At 37.6% G+C, this 24004-nt stretch overlaps 1 protein-coding gene across 3 annotated transcripts in view; it reads right to left on the bottom strand.

Moving 5' to 3' along the window:
- Positions 1-24004, bottom strand: part of GULP1 (GULP PTB domain containing engulfment adaptor 1) — a 4195041-nt gene that overhangs the window by 427391 nt on the left and 3743646 nt on the right. For all 3 annotated transcript variants that reach the window (XM_044075155.1, XM_044075158.1, XM_044075157.1), the window contains exon 16: positions 14439-14531. In XM_044075155.1, the coding sequence (XP_043931090.1) occupies positions 14439-14531 (93 nt within the window). The remainder of the gene's footprint in view (positions 1-14438; positions 14532-24004) is intronic.

Raw genomic sequence — 24004 nt, 5'->3', positions numbered from 1 at the left:
CTTTATAATACCCTACATTTCATATGCTGTGCATTACTAACTGATAAATCACACAGTTAAGGAAGAAAGCCACAAAATTGTTGTTATATATGTGACGAACAGGAGCACTGTCAGCACAGCTAGCTGGAGCTTTGTAAATAATTATTTGTCATTTGTGAATATCAAACTGATTTATACAAGATGCCTGTTGTATTAGAACTGCATGTCATACAAGATGCTGGTGTTACAAATGTATTAGAATTGTATGTTATGTTAAATCAAACTGGTGGGTATAGATGTTTGTGTTGAAAATGTATTTGTAAAGTGATTGTGTTTGAATGTATCCACAGTGTGCCTTACTGGAGAGAACAGAAATGTACATGCACCATTGTAACTGTTTAAATGTATATGTTTTAATAAAGGAAACTGGAGGGTTAACCGCAGTCCATCAAACTTTAGAAAAATATCTGAAATGAAATCACATTACAGGCTAGGCCATAAAGATGCTATCTCCCAAGTTTCAAGGTAGCCAGAGACACAAAGTCTGTACTAGAAAGGTTTATGTATTGTCTTTGGGGTGAACTAATTACTACTCTGGAAGTGTGGAGGAATGCAACTGTTTTATGACTTTCAGCACAGCCAAAGACCCAAGCAAAAGCCCTTGTGTGTGTACTTTTACTGGCTGATGCTATGTCCTGCCAGCTTCCAGCAATGATGGTTTTCATTGGAACCAGAAGTCAGATGACCAGAAGTGATGTCATACTGCAAGATATCTCAGAAGTAATATTTTTTATATTATTTTGAGAAGTCTCTTAGTAAGACAGAGCATTCTGTATTCTGTCCTGACCTAGGCAGCATGATGAACCATTTACCATATCATCAGCCTTTCTCTATTAAGTAACTAAGTAGGGAATAGTAACTCTCTTAGATACAGTCAGGAATAGATATTGTTTTTCTTTATTTGTCTGAGCCTGTCCTTCAATGCTATTTTAAATATTTCCTGTGATTTGAACTCTGATGTCACTGTGAATATATACCTAGTATTTTCTTGTTCTTTTAATATTTATTAAATATATTTAAACCTTTCATTGTGGCTGATCTTTAATATATCTTATTAAGATAAGAGATATTTAAGTTTTGAGAGTACTTGCATATTTATTTGGCGACACTGTGTAGGACACTCCAAATAGCCTTGATCTTGATCAAACTACCATTTGTATTAAAATTAATTTCACTCAGTATATTGTGTACTCTTGGTAGAGCATTAAGGTAGCTGGCAGGAGTGTCTGGTGGCAGTCATAACTACCTTATAGTCTGGGCCGAAGGGGGCATAGCAAGTAGCCTTTCACAGGTGTGTGTGTGTGTGTGTGTGTGTGTGTGTGTGTGTGTGTGTGTGTGTGCTGGACAGAGAGGGTATTAGAGGTCTTGGCTTAGACACTCAGCTGAGATCTCAACTCTATAGCTGTGCCCGTGGGGAGTCTTATTGGGAATATGGAGAAAGAGGGAGAAACCAGCCCCAGTCTGACTGTGCTCCCCATGTGCTCTTAAGGGAAATTGTTCTTGATTGTGCTTGAAGCAGAGAGCTACATCTGGAAATACTGTGTGGGTACCTATTATCCTCCCCAGTGAACGTCCCCCAATGGTGTCAGTGGTGAGGATTGTGGCTCCTTGATTACTGGCCCAGAGGTGGAGGGTCATCACATATTGGTTGGCACTGGTGGGATAGCCATGTCACAACATAATACGGAGCCACAGGTGTTAAATGACAATATACATTAAAGGTTTGAATGTGTTAACATCTGGATATCCCTTGATAAATGAAGAATGAAAAGTTTGAAACTTTGAATATATAATAAAATATAAAAAAAAAATAAAGCTTACCTTAACGCTCCGAGCAGGAGAGCAAGCCACCCTGCACCCCCACACCCATCCTACTTAAATATACCAACTCTGAGATTGCACTTCAGTGCAGAAAAGGGAAATTCACCCATTCTGCACTGTACGCACCATTATATTTAACCTTCAAAATTTTCAATGTTCGATCATATGGTGTCGACCATATGACATTCGAACTTTGAAAAGTTTGTTCATGTAATAGAAACCCATATAGACTACCTTCCCTACTGCTAGGGATTGGTAACAGAGTATAGGCAAACAGAAAGGGACAAGGGATTGTTAAAAGAAAGACCAGCTAAGAAAGACCAGCTATATAGTGTTTTTAGTTGAATCTAGAACAGATGATGTTGTTATAAAAAAGGATAATTAGTAGGACATATAATATATTGCATCATAACCATAAGAATCAACCAGAGAAGGTTGAAAAGGACTGGGAAAAGAGAATGTAAAAGGATGCAACAAAGTCCAGACATTTGGGATTTTTGTTTAGAAGTGTTTGCATGGGTATTTTTATACCTGAAGCAGAACTTCCTAGAATTTTTCCACAGGTAGATAACAAATTCTGGAGGTATGATATGAAAGCGAGTTAAATGGGAACATGTTTTTTTGGGAAATGCAAGCAAGTAGTTAGCAAATTTTAAAACCCCCATACAGAATATTATGTCAGAAATGCTAGGGGAGATTAAACAAAAATTTCACACCCTTCAGGCCCACCTCACTCTGGAAAATATAGACATCTGTGCAGTGACTGAAACTTGGTTTAAAGCAGTAGAAAGGACTCCTGAAGTGCAAAGCTACAGTGCCTTCCATGCATTTAGACCAACAGCAGCACAGACTGGGTCCAAAGGTGAAGGAATTTTGATATGTGTTAGCAACGAACATACTGTCAGGCTGGTTGAACAGAATGACATCATGGAGCTCATAAACATACAAGTCATCCTAGGTAAGGTCCCTCACAACATCTCAAGTCTCTGAAATAAACCTTCTAGAGACATTCAACAACCCTCCCCCTTGTCACATCTCATCTTCAGTAGTGAGGTCAGATCACAAATCTGTCTCAATGGAAGTAAAAATCAACCCAGAAAATCCAGCTAAATCAATAACAGAAACTATTCAAAGGCAAACTATACCCTATTAAGTGACAGTTTGTCAAATTTCAAAGCTCCACCAACACTGAGACCACAGCTACCTATGCAGAATTATTCACAGTTACTATACAAACATGTGAATGGCTGCATAGAAATTGCCATACCTACCAGAAATAAACCAAAAACAAACCCTATTGGTGGAATCCTCACCTAAACAAGATACAATAATAAAAGAAGAAAACTCATGGCCAAGAAAAGAAAAGGCAACTATCTTAAAGACAATGCTCTCTTATACAACTAAACATGAAGCTAAGATGTCTATGGCCAGTTGTGATGTCAGGATAACCTCTGAGACTAAGTGCAATCAGAAGGCTTTCTTCAGTTATGTCTGGGAACTTAGAGGTAACACACAACAGTGTGTTGAACTGGTGGTAAATGGCATCGCCTACACCAATCAGGATGACATAAATAAGCGGGCTGATAAATTTAGCTCCGACTTCACCCCCCCTCCTCAGCTCTACCAAGTGATATCCCCTCCAACATACTTCCCCCCAGCTATTAACAGGTTGCATGTGCTGGCAGCAATCGTACAAATAACTAAAAACAAATAATGTGATATGGCTATCCAAAAAGAGTAAAATGTATTGGAGGATAGAGAAAAATCATGCAGAGAATGGAAAAATATTAAACACCACAAAATCTTGAAAACTTCATAGTACTTCACAATCATACAAAAAAGCATTTAATGAATGCAAAAAACTATACTATAATAACTTTCAGAATAATAGTAAACACAACCCTTAAAAATTTTGGACAGCCATTAAAGAAATCTTGCATCCCGGCCATAAAGTCAACCCTAACCCTTCTCCCAAAAACTCATCACTTGAAACCTCAATATAATTCAACTCTTATTTTATACATAATATAGCATCTCTAACCAAGGATCCCAAGCATCTATTTCTAACCCTGCCCAACAGCCATATCCACTTTCACATTCAAACCTTTGCCCACAGTCTATATAAAACTACTCAAGCAAACTCCAACCATGCTCTACTTTAGCTGATGATCTTCCAGGTGAATACCTTAAAATAGCAGCCAATAGCATTGGCTGCTATTTTAAGGTATTCACCTGGAAGATCATCAGCTAAAGTAGAGCATGGTTTGATTTTGCTTGAGAAGCAGCCAATAGCATTGCTTACCCTGTCTCACTCCTTATAAACAGGTTAATGGAGAATCTCACATTCCCTCTCTCTAGAAGAAGTTGCACATTAACCCTCTGCTCAATGGAGGAAAGTAAACAGATATTACTAAAGAGCAATCTTAACCCCCTTCTCTGAAATACTTGAAAAATGTATTCATAAACAAAACTGTCACCTGCAGGAAAAACTCTTATCCCCTACACAGCATGGCTTCCATCCTTTCTACAGTATTAACACTGCAAATCTATCCTATATAGATACTGTTGATAAAGCTAAAGGTAATGAAAAACTAGCCTCATACTTATTTCTAGACTTGTCTAAAGCTTTTAACATAGTTTGCCACAGCAAACTTTTCCTTCAAATGTCCTCATTAGGTCTCTCTCAGCCCACATTTATATGGTTCAAAATCTACCTATACAATAGGTATCAGTCAGTAGAATGGCACTCCACCCTCTCTCAGTCAGCACCAGTGAGGTGGTAAGGCTCTATTCTTGGTCTCTTTCTCTTTAACATTCTCGTCAACACCCTCCACACATCCACACAACAGGCCTCTCTAATACAGTATGCAGATGACTATTTACTCATTTGCACATCTGACAATAAGCCACACCTCAAAAAAAATACTCAGAAAGCTTTAACAGCAACTGAAGCATGGTTTTGTAACCCACAACACATATTCAGCCCTGAGACTAATACTTTTTCCCCATATTTCTAGAAGAACTTGATATTAATGAGTTATACCATATTTATCAGCTACAGTGGAAAAAAAGTTAAATTTTTTCATAGTTGATTTGAAACTAATTTAGAAATGCATCTACTGAAAGACATTACAGTAAAATTTTAGTTGGCCTGAGAAAAATAATCATTAAAGAAGATATTTAAATGCCTCTCTCTCTTCTGAGCAAGAAATAAATTGTTTGATGTGCAATGCTGACAAAATTATACTTCAGTCAACTGAGAAGACTACTGATTTAGGGGATATATGAATCTCGTCTGGAAATAGTAAAGTACAAAGAAAAAGGAGATTGAGAATGTTTTGGTTTGGAATGTTAACCCTGATAAAAGTAGTAATGATTTGTGTCATTTGCAATGCATGCCATTACAATAGTTCAAATGCAGAAATAATTGCATATCTATTACCAAATTATCTCTGTGTGGACTATTATTTTAAAATTCCATGAAATAATCATACTCACACAGACTGTGTGTAAGTAATTTTGATTAGTGTATTAAAGTTCATGTTTTCATGGCAGAGGATATGTGGTAGTGTCCCATCAGACAGCAGACCATGTTTTTCCCATGAAAAAAATAAATTTAAAGTCCTTTCTCTTGATAATACAATAATACAACTACTGAAATTACTGCTCATTACAAATTATTAGGCACAACAGTAGATGATAATCGTCACCCCCCCAATGAGCCACATTCAAACTTAGTTCATCTGCTTTATCAACAACTTCAGCTTCAGGCTGCAGACTTTTCCAAAGATTGTGCATTCTTCCTTTGACCTGTAAATTTGGATTTCTTAGACAGTTTCTGTCATAACAGTATTTCTGTGTCTGCTGAATTCCTTCCAGCATTTCCTTTATTTTATGTTAATTTTCAGGCATCAACAGAGAAGACAATGGAGGACATCTGGAAGTCTATCTCCTACCCATGACCAAATGATGTAGTGAAACAAATGAGTCCCAGTACTGGAATATTTTTGTATTCTAAAACAGTGAGAGGGCAGCTGCTTGTTGCAATCCTTCTTGTGAGGGTTTTCACTATTTGGGTCATTATTTTCAGTTGCCCATTGGACTGTGGATAGCATGGACTAGATGTTACATGTCAGAACTCCCACTCATGTAGAAATATTCTACAGTCATAACCTGTATTGTGGTCTGCTGTCTGATGGGACACTACCACATATCCTGTGCCATGAAAACATGAACTTTAATACACTAATCAAACTTACTTGCATACAGTCTATGATTATTTCATGGAATTGTAAAATAATAGTCCACACAGAGATAATTTGGTAATAGATATGCTATCATTTCTGCATTTGAACTATTGTAATGGCATGCATTGCAAATGACACAAATCATTACTACTTTTATCCGGGTTAACATTCCAAACCAAAACATTCTCAATCTCCTTTTTCTTTGTACTTTACTATTTCCAGATGAGATTCATATATCCCCTAAATCAGTAGTCTTCTCAGTTGACTGAAGTATAATTTTGTCAGCACTGCACATCAAACAATTTATTTCTTGCTCAGAAGAGAGAGAGGCATTTAAATATCTTCTTTAATGATTATTTTTCTCAGGCCAACTAAATTTTTACTGTAATGTCTTTCAGTAGATTCATTTCTAAATTAGTTTCACATCAACTATGAAATAAATTTTACTTTTTTTCCACTGTAGCTGATAAATATGGTATAACTCATTAATATCAAGTTCTTCTAGAAACTAGTCATGCTTTTGTGGTAAATGAGCTCTACTCAACATGTCTGCTATGTGCAGTTCCTTGCCTGGTCTGTACATCACTTTCAGATTAAAGTTATATAAATTTATGTAACATTGTGTGTTATCCTGAAGATGCTTTTCACAAATACTTTCTGAATATGCTTTGTAAGGTTTGAGATCCCATTCTGCTTTGATTTCTTTAATCTAAATGTATTTGTGGAATTTCTCATATTCATATAACATTGGTAACAATGCATTTTGTATCTGGGCATATTAGTTTTGTGCCTCTGCAAATGCTCCTGGACTATGGACAAACTGATATATCCACTTTTAGGATCACAATTTCTGCAGTATTCTCATTGGCATCATTTGCCACAAAACTGCCTATTAGAATTAAAGTACATTAATGATCATAACACAATTTGCAGTAATAGCTTTCTTAGAGGCATAATTATCTTAGGTGTATTGACACAAGTTGTGAAGGCACTACCTAATTCACAAAAATCTCTACAGTTCCTACTTCTCTACTAGTCTTGGACATTTGCAAAAGTTATTTTTTTCTGGATTTTGGTGTCTTATCATCTGCCATATTTCAGACATGTCACTCTGAAATGTCTTATTTAGCTTGACATTATCATGCCTTTACCTATTCAGCAGATTTATCTGCCTGTTGCTATGACCATTTTCTGTCTAACCCACACCAGGGTATCATCATTTAAGTCTGCAGTAATGTCCTAGTAATCAATTACTTGTGGAATGCATGTCTAATGCTGATCCCTGGTGGTCAAGTTGTTTGGATTCATCACTCTCACTACCATGGCATGGGTTTGATTCCTGATCTGGGAATTGCAATGGATTTTTTAAAAGATTGGTGGTTGGTATAATGATTAAGGTGTTTGACTCACAGTCACATGGTAGAGTGTTTGATTCTCACCTTTGGGAAGGAAATTGGTTAGGCTTAGAATGGCCTACTAAGAAAGCTAGCCTAGTAACTAGCTATGAACTTATGAAACCATGAATCTAAGGCAAAGGAAAAAAATTAAAATTTTGCAAATGTTTCCTTGGTGTTGTGGTGAGAACTCTGGACTCTGACTCCAGTGATCTGAGTTAAAATCTCAATGAATTCTGTCTTCTGGGGAGTTGGGGGTTAGTGTATTGGTCCATGTGTAAACCTCACAGAAACAAGGTACAAAATTTGATTCTCAACTTTGAGGGAAAATTGTCTAGGCTCAAAATGGTCCACAAGGACAGCTAGACTAGTATTTCACCCATGAATCTACAGTATACCAAACGTAAATCTAAAGAATCATTGCCTACCCAATGGTGTATTAAATGTACACAATTTGAAACTCTGTTTACTTAGACTTATCTACCAAGCATCCTAGCTCTTGCCTTGGTATTCTAGAGCCAACTTCATTTTTGAGAAATGGGTAATGCTCTTTTTTAATCCCTTCATTCATATATTATGAATTAATGCACATATTAATCTTATTGTTCTTCACAACAGCAGTCATACTATTCACTGATTCTGCTGGCTGTAACTGCTCTTCAATGACACCCAAAGTCTCTGTTTTGTTTAGTTCCTAGTGTATTTTAATTCTGGTTATCTGTGCTACTTTTCCAGCACTGTACAGAGTTTTACTTGTAAGTGCTGTTCTCTTGGCAGTCTTTCTAAGGCTGTAAACAAATCAGCATAGCACATTCAGGATAACACTGCAATAGTTATGCAGAGTACCTAAGATGTGTCTGTCACTGCATAAAAAATGTTTAAGCACATGCTTGTTTTTAATTTGTAAATTTGCTTTACAGTTTGCAGTGTATCACAAGCCACATTACTCAAAATATTAAGTGATTTTTTTTTAAGTTCTACTATGTGGAAAAATAAACTGAACATTAGTTTTGTACACATGTGTAATCAGCTTCTGGCTTAATGGTGCCACCTGACTATTAGAATAGATTAGCAGTTTGCACACATCTGCTCCTCTCTCCCCCAGTGCCAAATAGATATAAAGCTTTAAATGGATCTTGACACATGATACTACATTCTACAACTGTGTCTGGTTTCAGTTCTGCATGTGGTACACTAATTGACAATATTTCTTTGTTAATGTTTTTAATGTAATGTATGTATTTGTTAATCAAAACAATTGCTGCCCTGCACCTTTCTCTCAATGTTTCAAAAGCCTCACAACATTTTCATATTCAGAGTATCACATATCATGCTTCTAACAGTACCCATAAAACAGAAAACTTTGACACTAGTTTTCAGCAACGTGTAAATTCCTTTGGATATACATTTTTTTCACTTTCACACATATTTGCAAATTACAGAACAGATTTCTATAGGACTGATTCAATGTGGGGCAATACTTGCTCTTATGCTTATACTGCACTGTTTTATTTCTGGTCTTTGTCCTGGAACTGTATTTTAATATATTCTCTTTTTTCATATCAATTATTTTCTCAATACTTTCTTTCTTTCTTTATTTTTTAAAATGTTGCCTTATTTGACTCATTTTTAACTCACACATTTTCATTTTATTAACTGTGTACTAATAATTTTCCCTTGCTCTGCACACATCCGCAGCATTTCATAAGATTAAATTTGTTTCTGTTAATAACATGCTCACATTTCAATATTTTTAAACAAATCATTCTCTTTATTTACAAAAAAATATTCAGTTCACTGCATTCACAGTCTTTGGCTTTATTCTTCAGTTCACTAATATAAATCTAACTTTTATATTTTTGTAAAGAACAGATGTCTAATAAATGGCATGTTTCTACAGACTCCCAATTAGTTCTGATTTTTTTCTGCAAGTACTGCTTGCTTGTTCTTTTGTCTTCAAAGTAAAAGAGCTGAACACGTTTATGATGTTTCATTTAGCAACACACAGGAATGCAACACACTGCATAAATTCATCACTTTCAACTAATCCATTTGCAGTCAGGAATAAATCTCACATCTACAGTCAAAGGTTTCAGTTTTCTTGCAGCACATTAATACTAGAAAAGTGCAGTGATCTTAAATTTCTACTATGAAATACATTGATGTAGCTTGAAACAAAGAAACTGCTGAAAGTAAATATGTTGCTTCACCTCTGCAGATATACCTCTCCAGTTCTGGTAGCAGTAGCAGAGCTACGTGGGGGCACATGCCATCCTTGTGAAACTGTGTTCCCACATGAGTGCTCCAATCCCTGGAATACCAAAAAAAAAAAAAAAGATGCTTTTTTTTTAATTGGCTATCTCTGATTGGCCCCTGTTTGTACAAGCCTGGTTCCTCTTTAGATGAGTTACTCCCAATCACCTTCCATTTTTTGCAAACAAGCCTCCTGTTCCTCGTGAGCCAAATAATTTTCACTCATCTCCCATTTGTGCAAGCATGTTGCCAGTTCCTGCTCAACTGACGTTTGAAACACGGTCTTTTTGAACAGAAACCCAACTTCTGAGAATGGGAGAACATCTTTTCTTTCTTTTGGAACAGAACATCTTTTCATATAGAAACATGGATGATTAGGAGAGTGGTGTGTGTGTGTGTGTGTATTTGTGCATTTACCAGCAAACTCCTAGAAGCAGCCGAGCCTACACTGCTCTGTGTGTGTGTGTGTGTGTGTGTGTGTGCCGAGCCTACACTGCTGTGTGTGTGTGTGTGTGTGTGTGTGTGTGTGTGTGTGTGTGTGTGTGTGTGTGTGTGTGTGAGTTTGTGCATTTCACAAAAGCGTCCAGAAGAAGCTTGCAAAGTATTTTCTATAGCAGGTATATTATTATATGGCAGCTAAAACATTTTGTTATTTACTGAGATATGGCCTGATATAAGCTGTACTACTACTGGCTAAGAAAGCTAAAGTACCTGCAAACTCTTAGTAGCAGCCCAGCACAGACTGCTCTGTGTGTTTGTGTGCGTGTGTGTTTTCATTCAGACTTGAGAATTCTGATGCAAACCTGTGTTTCTGATGACAGATGCAGACCTCATTATTCTAGTAAGTAAATGCCAGTCATCAACAGAGCTTCTGAATTATTTTTCAGAAAAGATATTTTATATTACAGGAGCACTGTCGGTTATGTAACTTGTCCAGACTTCTTGTCCGAATAAGCTGAGAATTATTTTTGTCTGTTTCTTATAAAATGTGTTGCTTTCTTGTTAATTGTTATAGATTGCAGTCACTAAATAAAAGGCATGTATATTTCAGACTTCATGTCCTTAAAAAAATACTTGGTATTGCAACTTTCTAAGTATATGGTCCTTGTCTCTGATTCTTGAGCTAAGAGGTTGAATGGGTATAGGGTGCAATGAGATGCACTGTAAGGTTCTCACCCTAGTGAGCTAAAATATGTTTTTTTGGTCATTTATGTATTTGTTCATTCATATTACTGCAGTCAAATAACTGAATATACACAATTGTACAAGAGGATATAATTTTACGTCACATGTTTGTGTGTCTGTGAATTAATTGTAGCAAACGGGAGATTCATCACATGAGCCATGTTTTTTAATACGTTTCTTAGTTTTCTTATTTAGTTGAATGTTGTGTATTTATTATTTGGCTGTGAATAAACTGGACAGCATGACATCTACACATTTTAATGTAAAAATATTAACTATGAATACATTTTTAATTTAACTTGTTTTGCAGGCACGTGGGAGTGAAATGCACTACATTTGGCTACAACAGCTTGTCTTTGTACAGACGTGGAGGGCTATGAGCTGTTAATAAGCTGTTTCTTATGTCCAGCAGGCTATTCCAAGCTGTTAACAAATGCAATATACATTTGTGTTTTGAATTCCTGTACCCTACAGATAACCACTAATTACAGCTATACTATGTGCTATTTGACTATGAATCCTAGCAGGTCTGCTGTTGTTTAATGGATTGACAGATACATTTTTAAATAAATGTGAGTTGCAAAGGAAAATACATTTACTGTTGGTCATTCTTTCTGTTTTCAGTGTGAGATTTTTTGGTTCATCCAATGCCTGCCAGTGTTTTTGTTGTAATTTTTTTTAATAAAACTTTTAAATTAAATCCAAATTGTTGTGATCATTACAAAAGTGAAGAAGAAAATAGTGTACGCACTGACCGGTTTGAACAATGCTTTCTGATAATTTGGTAGAGACAGACAAGTAATGAGATACTGGTATGACTATTGGAAGTGGTTCTTTTATCCTGCCTAGGGTCCCATTTGACCATGAATTGACTCTGATCTTGTTCAGAGACTACACATGAGTATCTTCCTCATACATATGCTCTATGTTTTTTGTTTTTGTATCTCTTAACCAGGTGAAGGGGGCAACCCAAGAGCAGTTTCTGGTTAAGTGACTTTGCAAAGTCACACAGTAGGTAAACTTGAGGTACAACAAATCAAAGTCTGTAGCCTTGACTACAGGAAAAAGTTCATTAAGAGCTTAGAGCCATAAGGTTCTGCACTAAGTGCCAGATCCTGAATCACTTCTTTATTTTCTGATACATCACTGAGTGTTAAAAATCACTCTTTTTTTTTTTTTTGTCAGCAATGACAGTTGTTAAGAGTTTTTCATAGTTTTTCTTTTTCAAATACACAGAAATGCATGCCGATGCAAAACAAATGTTGTTCTATTATCTCAAGTGAATTACAGTAATATTTGAAAATTGTTCCTGATTATGTACTGCCATACCTCTGAACTCTCCAAATTTTTGCAGGATGTCCACATTTTTTCTAAATATTTTTGGTCTTCTTCATCAAATTTGTGGTTTTCTGGTAAATCATTGAGGACTGAAATCACTAAATAATGAGATACATTTGAGTTCCAGATGCCATCTCCTTCAGAAAATGCATGCTAACACAAATCTTGTTATTATAACAGCATTTTAAGTTTATAACAGAAATATGTTAAAATCTGTCTCTGTTTTGGGGCATTTACTTTAGGCCTTGTCCAGATTTCTTGGACTAAGAGGTTGAGTGGTATGTGTACTCCTCCATTGTTTTTGGGTTTGTCCAGAATTCTTGATCAAATATGTTGAGAAGTATGGTGCTACCCCAAGACATTCAGATATAAATTCTCTCTATTGGTGTTATTTCAGCAAACCAGAAATAAGTTACTAGACAGTCCATGTTGCTGCATTAGTTTGGTATACCATTCATCTTTCTCTGTTTGCACTTGGAGGGGGCTGTAAAACTAACATGTATGTGTATATGATTACCACTGTGTCTCAGTTAGTAAGTATATATTAATTACTTTGATTGTTTGATTGCAACAGAATCATTAAGTGTTCATCATATTTCAATGGACCTGCCACAGTAAAGTCATCCTGGAGGCCTTTCCCCCATAATTCACTTCAAGCCCCTCTTTAGGATTTATGCTAACATAAGAAAATCTATTTATTTTAACTTCCATGTAAATAGAATGGCAGTAGTGTGAGTAACAGGCATCTTGCACAGCTTCTGGAACCTCCTTCACTTTCTTTCTTATTTTGATTTGTGTCCTCAGAAAAGCTCTTATCTCTTTACAGTAGCTGTACATGTTCAGTTGTTTTTCTGTGCTGTGAACATTGCCAGGATTTGCAAGATTATAACATTCACTGTTATTCTTTTTCTTCTGAAGGGAGACAGTTTTTCATTTTTAATATTGGATTATGGCTGAGTTATCAAGCAAACATGCATTCTGTAATTTATCAGTATGCTGTTTTTTTTTTCACATGTGCTAAGTGCCTCACTAATTAGTTACTGCGCCCCTACAGTGCCCTGTCAGGAAAAAGAACCTGGAGCCACCATTGCCTGGCAGATATTCTATGACACGATGTCATATCAAGAGACTTATGTGGTCTAGCTTTCAAGACGGCAATTTTCCAGCCAGAACTCTATGTGGTCTAACTTTCAAGAGGGCAATTTTCCAGCCAGAACTCTGCATTTAAACTGTGTACCACATGAAATATGGCTTAAAAGTTGGAGCATTATAAGCAGTTATTGCCAAAAATCACTGCATATTTAAAGCTCTTTCAGTCAGGATATGCATTCAGTCATGTTACTGGAGATTCATTTTAAAGCATTCCATTCATTCTGCAATTACTTGTTTTATTTAAATTCGAGATCACTGGGGAATTGAACCCTATTCTAACACTCAGTGGGCACAAGGAACAGTAAATGAACAATAGGGTGTCAAACATGCAAACACACACACAACTATGTGGAATTTGGAGGATTGCCAAACTGCCAACAGCTTGTGTTTGGGATGTGGATAGAAACTGGTGCACCCAGAAAAACCTACCTTGGCCAAGGGAGGCTACAATGACTCCAGCTAAGACCAAAAAGTGTAAAACAGCAGTGCTAATAGCTACATTAACCTGGTGGCTGAATGCAGTAAAAACAATTAAACAAAGAAAGAAGGTTGAGCTCCTTTGTAAGTTAAGGCTATAATAGCCAATGCTAAGATTAAACTAAAAAATTCACATGAGAAAGATAACCACATTAAACACTGAAGCAACATACATGAATAATACCTGAAACAAAACAAGGCTGATGCTGAAACACTACATCAAGTTTTTTTTCCCATTCTGAAAGAGGCAATAGCTGTGTATATATGTATATACCTCTCTCTCTCACTCTCTGTATATATATATATATATATATATATATATATATATATATATAGCTATATACATACACACACATGCGTACACACACACACGCATGCGCGCACACACACTATTTTTTACTAACGAGGCTAATGCTATTCTCTCATTTAAGAATGAAACATGAGCAGCAGAATCACGTACATTTCCTGAGAAATGACAAAACACAGCAATATGGAAACATAAAATTTCAAGAACTTTAATATTTGAACTTACTGGTGATGTGGATATTTCTGTTATCCTCAGCTGGTTTTCCAGTTCTTGGACTTTCATTTTCAGCTGAAGATTTTCAGCTTCTAAGTCTTGAATCTGTGAAAAAAGTAAAATGTTACTGCATGTACTCTTCTCTCTCACACTCACTCATACAAATTACTTTATGTTTCACTGCAAAAGAAAGGATTGTATCTGACATCCAAAATATTCCTGTGATCTATCACAATGACATTTGTCCAAAACAGTTGTATAAACATATAAATTCTCCACTGCCTTAGAAGGAGCTTGTGATCTTAAACCACACTCATTTGAAAAGTACATATGCAAAAATATTTTAAGTGTAAGCAGTTTTTTCCTTGCAAGATTAGTTTCATATATTTCTGGCTTGTACTCTTGAAAGAATGGCATTGCAGAGCCTGACATTTAAGATAATTTGTACTTTAAAGTGCCATGTTTTTTGTACTGCATTACCGTCTACTGTGTTAGGAGTTATGCAAAAATGTAAATCAAAATGTTACCACCGTTTTAAGTAGATCTGCTGCAGATATTATTACATTGCTTCCTAATAAGATTGTAGTACACTCTATATTTCTGTAATGCACTGCACTAAATATTAAACTCAAACGCAGCAATTCTGGATACTTGCTTTATATAATCCAAAATTATGTCAAGAATTAAGTAGTTAGAATTGCTGCATTTATATGAATATATGTAAAGATTTGAAACAGCACAGTGAATACAAATAAGACTGTATTATGCTCGGCATTCCCTTTGGGAAAAATCCAATTCCCATGAATTACAACATCGATGGTAGACCACTGAACACAGAAGGCGTCATAAGAGATCTGGGAACACAAGTCAATAGCAACCTTTCTTTTGACCACCACATTGCCTCTGTGGTCAGAAATTCCTTCCATGTGGCACATCTCATTACTAAGGGTTTTGCATCCAGGATGAAAGAGGTCATTGTCTCCCTCTACTCTTCTCTCATTAGACCAATCATTGAGTACAATGCCCTATTTGGTATGTACCTCACTAGACACCTAAAACAACTGAAGAGGCCGCAAAAATACCTCACAAAGATGATCTTAGGCCTTAAACACTTGTCCTATATGGACAGACTCAAATAACTCCAACTAGTCTCTGTCTCATATCTCCTACTTATTGGCGATCTCTGCTTGCCTTACAAAGGCATGTCTGACCCAGCTCTGTTAGAAATGCTATATCTAAAGAAATCCCTCCGCAATACACACTCCAGAGACCTCAAGCTCATTACCACAATCAACAGAACAAGCTGGAGGGACAGGTTCATAACCCAGAGACTGCCCATACTAAGGAATAGACTTCCCATACATGTCAAGCAGAGTGCCTCACTGGCGCTCTTCAAGAGAAATCTTGATGAGTAGATTGGAAATAGAAAATTCACCCCGGGGATCACTGCAGTGGCTCTACTTAACAGGGGCTTTGGGTGGCACAATGCCAGGGTAATCCTATGGGCTAGGCTTGTAAACGCTCCAGGGCCATTAGCCTAGTGCACACCTATGAACCTATAATTATGTAATGTACTCCACACAATATTGAACCCAAATGCATTAACTCTATATTAGCTTTCAACATTTCCTTTGGATTATCAGAATTATGACCAGGTTTAATCATCTTACTGTTACAACTTTTACAAATATTTCTGAAATAAAATACTGGAATTCCTCTGCAATAATAAAATGAATTTCTGGATTCAAAGCTTCTAGTTTTTTGCCAAGTTGTCCCAAATCACTAATCTACATTTTACAAACAATTCTGTAGTAAAACAAAACATAGCATTATCATTCAATTTTCTTTCCTTTCTCCCTTGTGTGAGCATACTTACACTTACAAACTACAAGGTCTACCATCAGCTTGGGATTGGATCACCAAGCACAAATCCCTGGTCCTGGCCGAAGGCTTGCACAGTAGAATTATTGCTCCGTTCTCCAGGATGGGCAAGCTGGCACCAGCTGTTCACTACCATCCTCCTCCATCTGAGTTTTCCAGTGCCAGTCTGTCTGTTGACTTGGAGTCATCGGGGTCATCATCAGGGCTTTGCCCTGGTCAGCCAAAGAGTTGGGAAATATTTTAGTTAAGTATAATGATGCCTGAAATGCTAGTACCTTAAAGAAACCATACTTTTTAGTCTAGTTATAACTGAGGTGGGCTTTAAGCAAATCAATATTGAATATTCTCTGGTCATTTACCTCAATAGTATTTACTTTCCCAGTTGCCTCAGCATTTTTTCATTCATAAACTACGCAGTATATTGTGTTTTGTTCTTTTTTTGTGGGGTGGGGGCAGTGGAATCCATATGTTTGCAAAGAAAGACTAGAAAAAACAAGGTCTTTAGTGGATATAGTACCATATTCTGACTCCAAACTTTTCAATCATGTGCTGACTGAGCTTGACTCATAGAATGGACTCTAAAAAAAGATTTCATCGATGAGCTCTCCACAACCTCAGTGTAGTGCGTCTTATCAAATGCACCACTTTTTATATATTCCTATCCTCAAGTTGCCATAACTCAGGAATATGTGCCAGTCTCTACTCCCACTCAATTCACTCAATGAATGGTTTCTTTATACCATCTTCACTGGACTGGTTTTAGCATGTAACACGATTTGTCTTCTCAGCCCCTAAACAAACATAGTAAACTGGTACTAGGATCTCAGGATCAGTCTTACTGGCAGTAAAGTGCAAACAAGAAGCTGTCAATGAACATCAAATATTATGGTTATCATATACATATTATATCTTCCTGGGCTTCACCATCTATTCCATTTTCCTAAATAGCTTAAGTGTTTCAGTAAATGCACAAGGGCAAAGCAAACCAGATTCTTGTAGGTTAAAACCTTACGCATATGTTCATTAATGCAAGGGCTAAGATTCCTTTCACAGAAATAAAGGGAAGAGAGCTGTATCAGTGAATGGAATAGTTTCTGCTATTCCGGGGAGTACATGCCTCACCTAAGTACCTTTTGCTTTAACGCACACTAATAACATTGAATCTTTGAAAACATTGGAGGGTTATAAAATGCTGTTGCACCTGTGTCCAGGATGGTTGCTTAATCACACAGCTCTGCTATCTAAAATATTGTTAAAATTTCATTTGCAATGATGTAGTTAGAGAGGAAGTGAATAACCACCAGAAAATTCAGCCACAATGTCCATGGATAGGTCTGTCTGTCTGCAATGAAAGCTGTGTTAAAACCTGCAGAGTAACTTTATGCACTGCTGTTCATGTTTCAGGGGACTATAACATATGTGGCGGACCTGTAAGATGCACAGCATCTGCTGTTCATGTTTCAGGGGACTATAACATATGTGGCGGACCTGTAAGATGCACATGAAGTCTATCAAGAAATACATTTAAAAGAAGGAGCTACTATAAAATGTGATGTGGAATGCCATGAGATCTAGTTAACTTATAGAAATACTCTAAAAAAAATGTATAGATAACCCATAAGCACAGGATACAAATAGAATGCTCCTTGAGAATTGATGTACCACATGACTGACTTGCTTTTCTGGAGAAACTATTCAGTGAAAAGGTATTCAGTGAAAAGGCAGGGAAACCACAATAATTAAGTTTAACCACAGAGATCACAGAGTACAAAGGAAGTCATGAAATAAAAGACCCAGACACCTCTTGTATAAAACATGGTTAGCTATGAGCTAATATATAGATTCTAGAAAGCAGCTGTACTGAAGGGCTTAAGTTCACAAGACTAAAAGGTTAGTTAGAAAGATAACTTTATTTCTGTTTCCTACAGGGGAAGGTACACTTTTGTGGAATTCATGTGGAAGTGGCTCCAACTGGAGGTTCTGAATATATTTAATATACCCTGTATCTCTACATCTGTTATACAGGACAAATGCAGGTTATTCCAGTAGGTATCCAGTACTTGAAAGCTTTGCCTCAAATAGTATAGAGTGTTCAAGGCCTTTGGATGAACCTGATTTATGTATAGCATGTGGTGGTTGAAAATGTTGAAGGACTTTCAATGGTCACGGCTGTCATGCATCTACACAGAAACGATGGTCTGGATCTTGAGTTGCCCAAGCACACCTACCCTCAATGGAGGGAGTCAACTGTAATAGAGATGGTGAGAAGACTCTGGAGGACAGAAGGAGACTTTGGATAGCTTTGGAGATTTACAGGAAGGTGACCACAATCATTATTATTATAAAGATAAAGAGAAAGACAGAATTGATAATTTAATAAAATAGAAAGTGTGCATGAGAGGAGCTACTGCCTGATATAGGGAAACCTGAATGAGAACAATGTTTGTGGTATTTTTTTTTTTTTTTTGACAGGACTGATGGGATGTCAGCATTCTGACAGTATGTAATTAATGGGTGGCACACTGGTACAAATGGGTAATGTTGCAGCAAGAGGTTCTCTTCAGTTCATGAATGGGGTGCCATCTGTGAAAAGTCTACATGTCCACCCTGTGTTTGTGCAGGCTTTCTCTGGATGCTCAACTTTTCACATTCCAAAAACATGCAGTAGGTGGATTGAGGACTGTGAATTTTCCACAGGTGTGAGTGCACGAATGTGTGATATTGAAAGACCTGGCAACCTACCTCCATTTCCCCTATGTGAACAGCAGTGGCTGTCAGTAGGATCACTCTAGGAGTTCACTGCAATTTGTAAGGGAGAGACAGAGACACAGAACTAATGTGAGTGAAGGAAGGACCACGGCAATGCAGTGGCTGTGGGTTAAAGAGTGCGTATGGATGGTAATAGGTAAAGAGAGTGTGTGCTGTATGAATGGCCATAGAAAAGGGCTTGGATGGATTCAATTATATAAGGGGAAGTAACAACTATACCTCAGATCAAAGACATGTTCATTGTGAAGTGGAAAGGGTGGCCATAAATGGGTCACATGCTAGGGTCAAAGTAACACAGATTCTAAGTTTCCTCTTCTTTTCTGCTGATTACAAAGACAATGAAAGGAGAATGCCTACTGAGAGGAATGACTCTATATTAGTTAAGGGATGAGTGCTCAGCTTATGAACATTCTACTGGAGATGGGTATCAGGGTTGGCTGTTATCAATTTTGTACCAAATGAAAAGTATAAGAAGTACTTAGTTGCCCAGACTGGAAGGTGCTGGGCTTTTTTGGATTACAGTACACTTAAACCTAGGTTCTCTGGGGAGTGAGGACATTATATATAAGAATGAATGGGGCTTACAGAGAAGAGTTTTACAACGCAGAATGTGGAGGATCAAATTTTCCAGTCATAAAAGAGAGTGTGTTGAGCAAGCTTAAAAAGGCAGGGAGAGGGCATGTCATGATGGCACAGGAGGTTAAAACAAAGAAGAAAGTGTAAGGATGGCAAGCTGGTCCAAAACAGTCTGGTGAGGGTTTTGGTGGAGAAAATATAATAATACCAAGAGAAAATGGGCATGGAGTGGTGGAGTTAGTCATTTTGGGAAGTTTGGGTTTTGATGTGAAAGGAAACTGGAGCGGAAAGATGTGTGAACTGCAATGAGTTTCATACAGAATATAGGGTATCATTTGATGCACAGTCATGGCCGGCCTTAGGCATAGGCGAACTAGGCAACCGCCTAGGGCGCCGTATAATCCGATCACATAAAGGGCGCAATTTTAGTCATTTGTTTATTTAAATGGGTTTTTTTGTTATCCAGTCTGGGTTTGTGCTGTTCTCGGCGTCTGAAATTAATACAGATTTTTTTTTTATTAATAGTTCTTTAACTTTACAACTTAGTCTGGCAGACGATTAAATTAAAGAATGGAGCAGCGTACATGTGTGCTGATTTGAGAGACTCGTTTTCTGCCATATCTTAGCTCAGTGCAATTAGTTTTGAAATTCTCTGCCAAATGCCCCGTTCAAACCCTATCTGGCTCTCCTTGTTAGTTGCTTTTGTGAGCAGTTAGAATGTGAACCACTGGCAACACCGTAAATGTACATTGGCCACGTTATTGCTTCTACCTATGCATCTGGACAGATAAAATTATTGATTTCTTGATGTAGGCAAAATGTTAGTAAGAAAATAACTTTTCAGAGGTGCACGTCTGCGGCTCTTACCTATCTTGTTAAGTTAACTTTGCTGAAAAGGGTTGAGATACGCTGTGTTTAACATGCACACCTAATAAAACTGGGATTATCCTGCCTGCCAGTGGTCAAGTTATTTTCTGGAGGCAGGGTCTTTGCTACTTGAGAACCTTCTGGTTAATTACCCACTTGGTGTTTCTTACAGTAGGAGTCATACAAACTTTTCTAGAGTACTTGGATTCCTCTCTTTAAATAAACAATCTCTACTAAAAAGAATTTCTGCACTTCAGCCTAGTCAAAACGTGTTAACCAGCATACTTCTAGCACCAGCTGGAGAGGTCTTCTGGGGTAAAACATTTTTATTTGCCAACTTGGGTGGACTCATTACAACTGTCAAGTTCCTTTTTTTGGGGAGGAGGGGGAGCTCAAACATGGACAAAATACTGCACTTCAACTAAAAGATCGGGGTTGTTCGGATCTTTGTACAACGAAGGGCTATTAACATGTGCCAAAGCACTGCGAACATACAATGGAAATTATGCACCCATTATTAACAGTAAGCGCATGTTATTAATCTAAAGTCTCCATACTTATACAAATAACGGGATGATAAAGCTCCTTTTAAAGCAAAGCAAAAACAACTGAAAAGATTATATTCTCACAGCTGTCATGCATGCAGAAATAATTTGCAATGCCTTTATATTTTTGATGACTGTTTCAGCTGTTAGCAGTGAAGCCGTGTTTACAAACATGAAAGGCTGTAGCCAGGGAAATTAACGTAATGACATAGGAAAAAATTAACAATTATTAAAAAAAAAAAAAAAAAAAAAAAACTTTCTGAACCAGAGGAGGTTCCAGCCTGTTTCATCAGTGCTCACTCAGGTGAATCATGAAACAGAAGAAGAATGGCATTACAAGGAGCCAAGTAGATGGTTCACTCCACAGCAACATCAAAAGACCAAAACACTGAAGACTACAATATTTTGACTACTGGACTTCTCCCATGCAGGACCATGTTAGCACTTGTTTCTGGGTTTACACTGGTAGGGGGGGCTCAGTATTCAAGATTTTTAGACATAGTGGCCTTCAGTGATTATTTTTTGCTATTATGGTCTCAGAATTATGGGTTTCAAGAATGTGATATATATATATATATATATATATATATATATAAAGCTAACTATGTGTGTGGTATGTACGCATGTATGGTTTGTTGACCTGGGTAGTCCCACTGGGGCCTGTGGCCTATTGTTTTGGGGATACCTTGGGTAAAATTTCTCAACAGCACCGGGGAAAGGTCCACAACTATTTTCAGGTGGAAGTGCTGTGGGTGGAGGGATGGCTTCTGTCCTGGAACATTGATGGGGGTAAATCCATGATGGCAGAGCCTAGGTAAATGGTTGTGATAGCGCATGCAGAGACCATCGAGAGCGAAGTGAGAGATGAAGTCATAACCACTTTTAAGTGGAGATACTTTGGATGATGATACATTAAAGTGAATGTTAGTGAAGGGCAAACCAGGTTCTGGTTTTACAGAATGATATAGTGGAGAAAACATTTCCAGAGCAGGAGCAGAGAGATTTAGTGACTGATTTGCAGTATGTCTTAATTACATTGTTAATAAAAATCACAGCAGCAATGCTACAGATGTGAAAGTGCAGCAACACTACAGATGTGAAAGTGCAGCAACACTACAGATGTGAAAGTGCAGCAACACTACAGATGTGAAAGCAGTACATGAATGTGTGGAGCTGATCAGCAGGGAAGAAGAAAGGGACTGGAGACCACAGGAAATATGCCTGGGTAGTGGTACCTGCCAGCTGAGGGCACAGCTTTGGGCACCTGCTGGGACTGCATTATGTCATAAAGTAAAGTGTGTGTGTGTGTGTGTGTGTGCATGTGTGTGGGTGTGCGTGTGCGTGTGCGTGTGTGCGTGTGTGTGTGTGCGTGTGCGTGCGTGCGTGTGCGTGCGTGTGTGTGCGTGTGTGTGTGTGTGTGTGTGTGTGTGTGTGTGTGTGTGTGTGTGTGTGTATGTGTGTGGGTGTGCTTCAGCTGGTTCTGATTTTTGATCTTATTACTTGTCAGATGAACTCTGGTATTAATTTTGGACTTCGTAACTTTCGGAAAATACTTGGTAATGCAAAATCCATTACAGTAGAAACTGATTTTCATGCATTTAAAAAAAATTGAAGGATATAACTGAAGTGGCTTTTATGGGGAGTGACATAGCTGTGGGTGTGGCTCAAACAGGAGTGTATCATGAGTATGGCATGGGTGGGGCTTAAGGGGCGCTAGAGTACTACTTCGCCTAGGGCACCATTTCAGCTAAGGCCGGCCCTGTGCACAGTATTTATAAGTTGGTACCGTAAGATATGTGATGGTAAGGAGCAGTGAGCAAAAATAATTTCTGTTTTCCAGCTATGGAAAGAGACAAGTAAGTAGATTATTTATGATGGTCAGGGAGAGACAAAAATATGTGTTTAAATAACAACTAAGGAAAGAGGAATTTGTGACTATCTTCATGTTGTTAGTGACTGTGGGGGATCTCCACTGTTTGAAAGTCATAACAAAGAATGTAAAAATAAAGAGAAGAGGAAGTGGAGTGTTCATGGAGCACATTGAGGATGTAGTAAAAACAAGTAGTGAAGGGGAGATGCAGGAAGTAAGCTGTACACTGAGGTGTGACATGAAGGTAAAAAAGCAGTGTAAGATTAGACTGAGGTTGCCTGTTGTGAGTTAAAGGAATGTATATGAGCAGCTGCTTATGAGAAGATGGTGAAGAGTGGCAGATAGAGATAGTGGTATCAAAGACTAAATGGTCTGATACAGAAACGCCTAAGACTTATGAGGAACAGGGTGTCAGGTGTGCAATGGCCTAGAGATTGAAGAAGAGGAATAATAGATGGGATAAAAGAGGTGGTAAGGAACATGGAAAGAGAGGGAATATCAGTCAAATGATATTGCAAGGCACGTAGAGGGTGTGGTTTGGAACTGTTTTAGGACAGGGAGGAGTTGGGCAGGATGGCAGAAAGATCATGGGGGTGGAACAGTAGGATGCTTGGTAGTGGACATAGTCACAAACTGGAAAAGGAAGTAAGCATCCGAGAAGCTGGTGCAGCTACTCATCACCTGGAGGAGTAAAAGGGCCTGATTAGTTCACAAACTAATTTGATGAGATATAATTTAAGGTGGAAGTTAAAGAGGCTATTTCAGCATGTTATGGTGGTGCAGAGGTCTCGGATTCAATGAAGGTTTAGGGGGCTAGCACCCAGAATTAATTGTGACTATCAGCAGTTGTAATACCAAACTGTAAGGGGGGGGGGGCACTGAGGATATGAAAAAAGTCTGAGTTATTAACATTTTTGCATGGGTATAAGTGCTGATGCTCAAGGATGCAATAAGGAGACTAGTAAATAAGGACAAGCAGAATGTGTTAAAAGACATTTCCTAGCAACTAAATCATTTCAGTATGAATTATGGATTATTCAGAAAAGAAACAACAGTGGTATGGTGCTGTA

Source organism: Protopterus annectens, chromosome 6.part0, assembly GCF_019279795.1.
Source record: "Protopterus annectens isolate FY-2018-M chromosome 6.part0, PAN1.0, whole genome shotgun sequence".
Lineage (NCBI taxonomy): Eukaryota > Metazoa > Chordata > Ceratodontiformes > Protopteridae > Protopterus > Protopterus annectens.
The sequence above is the reverse complement of the archived record's forward strand: the minus strand, read 5'-3'. Positions and strand labels throughout refer to the sequence as shown.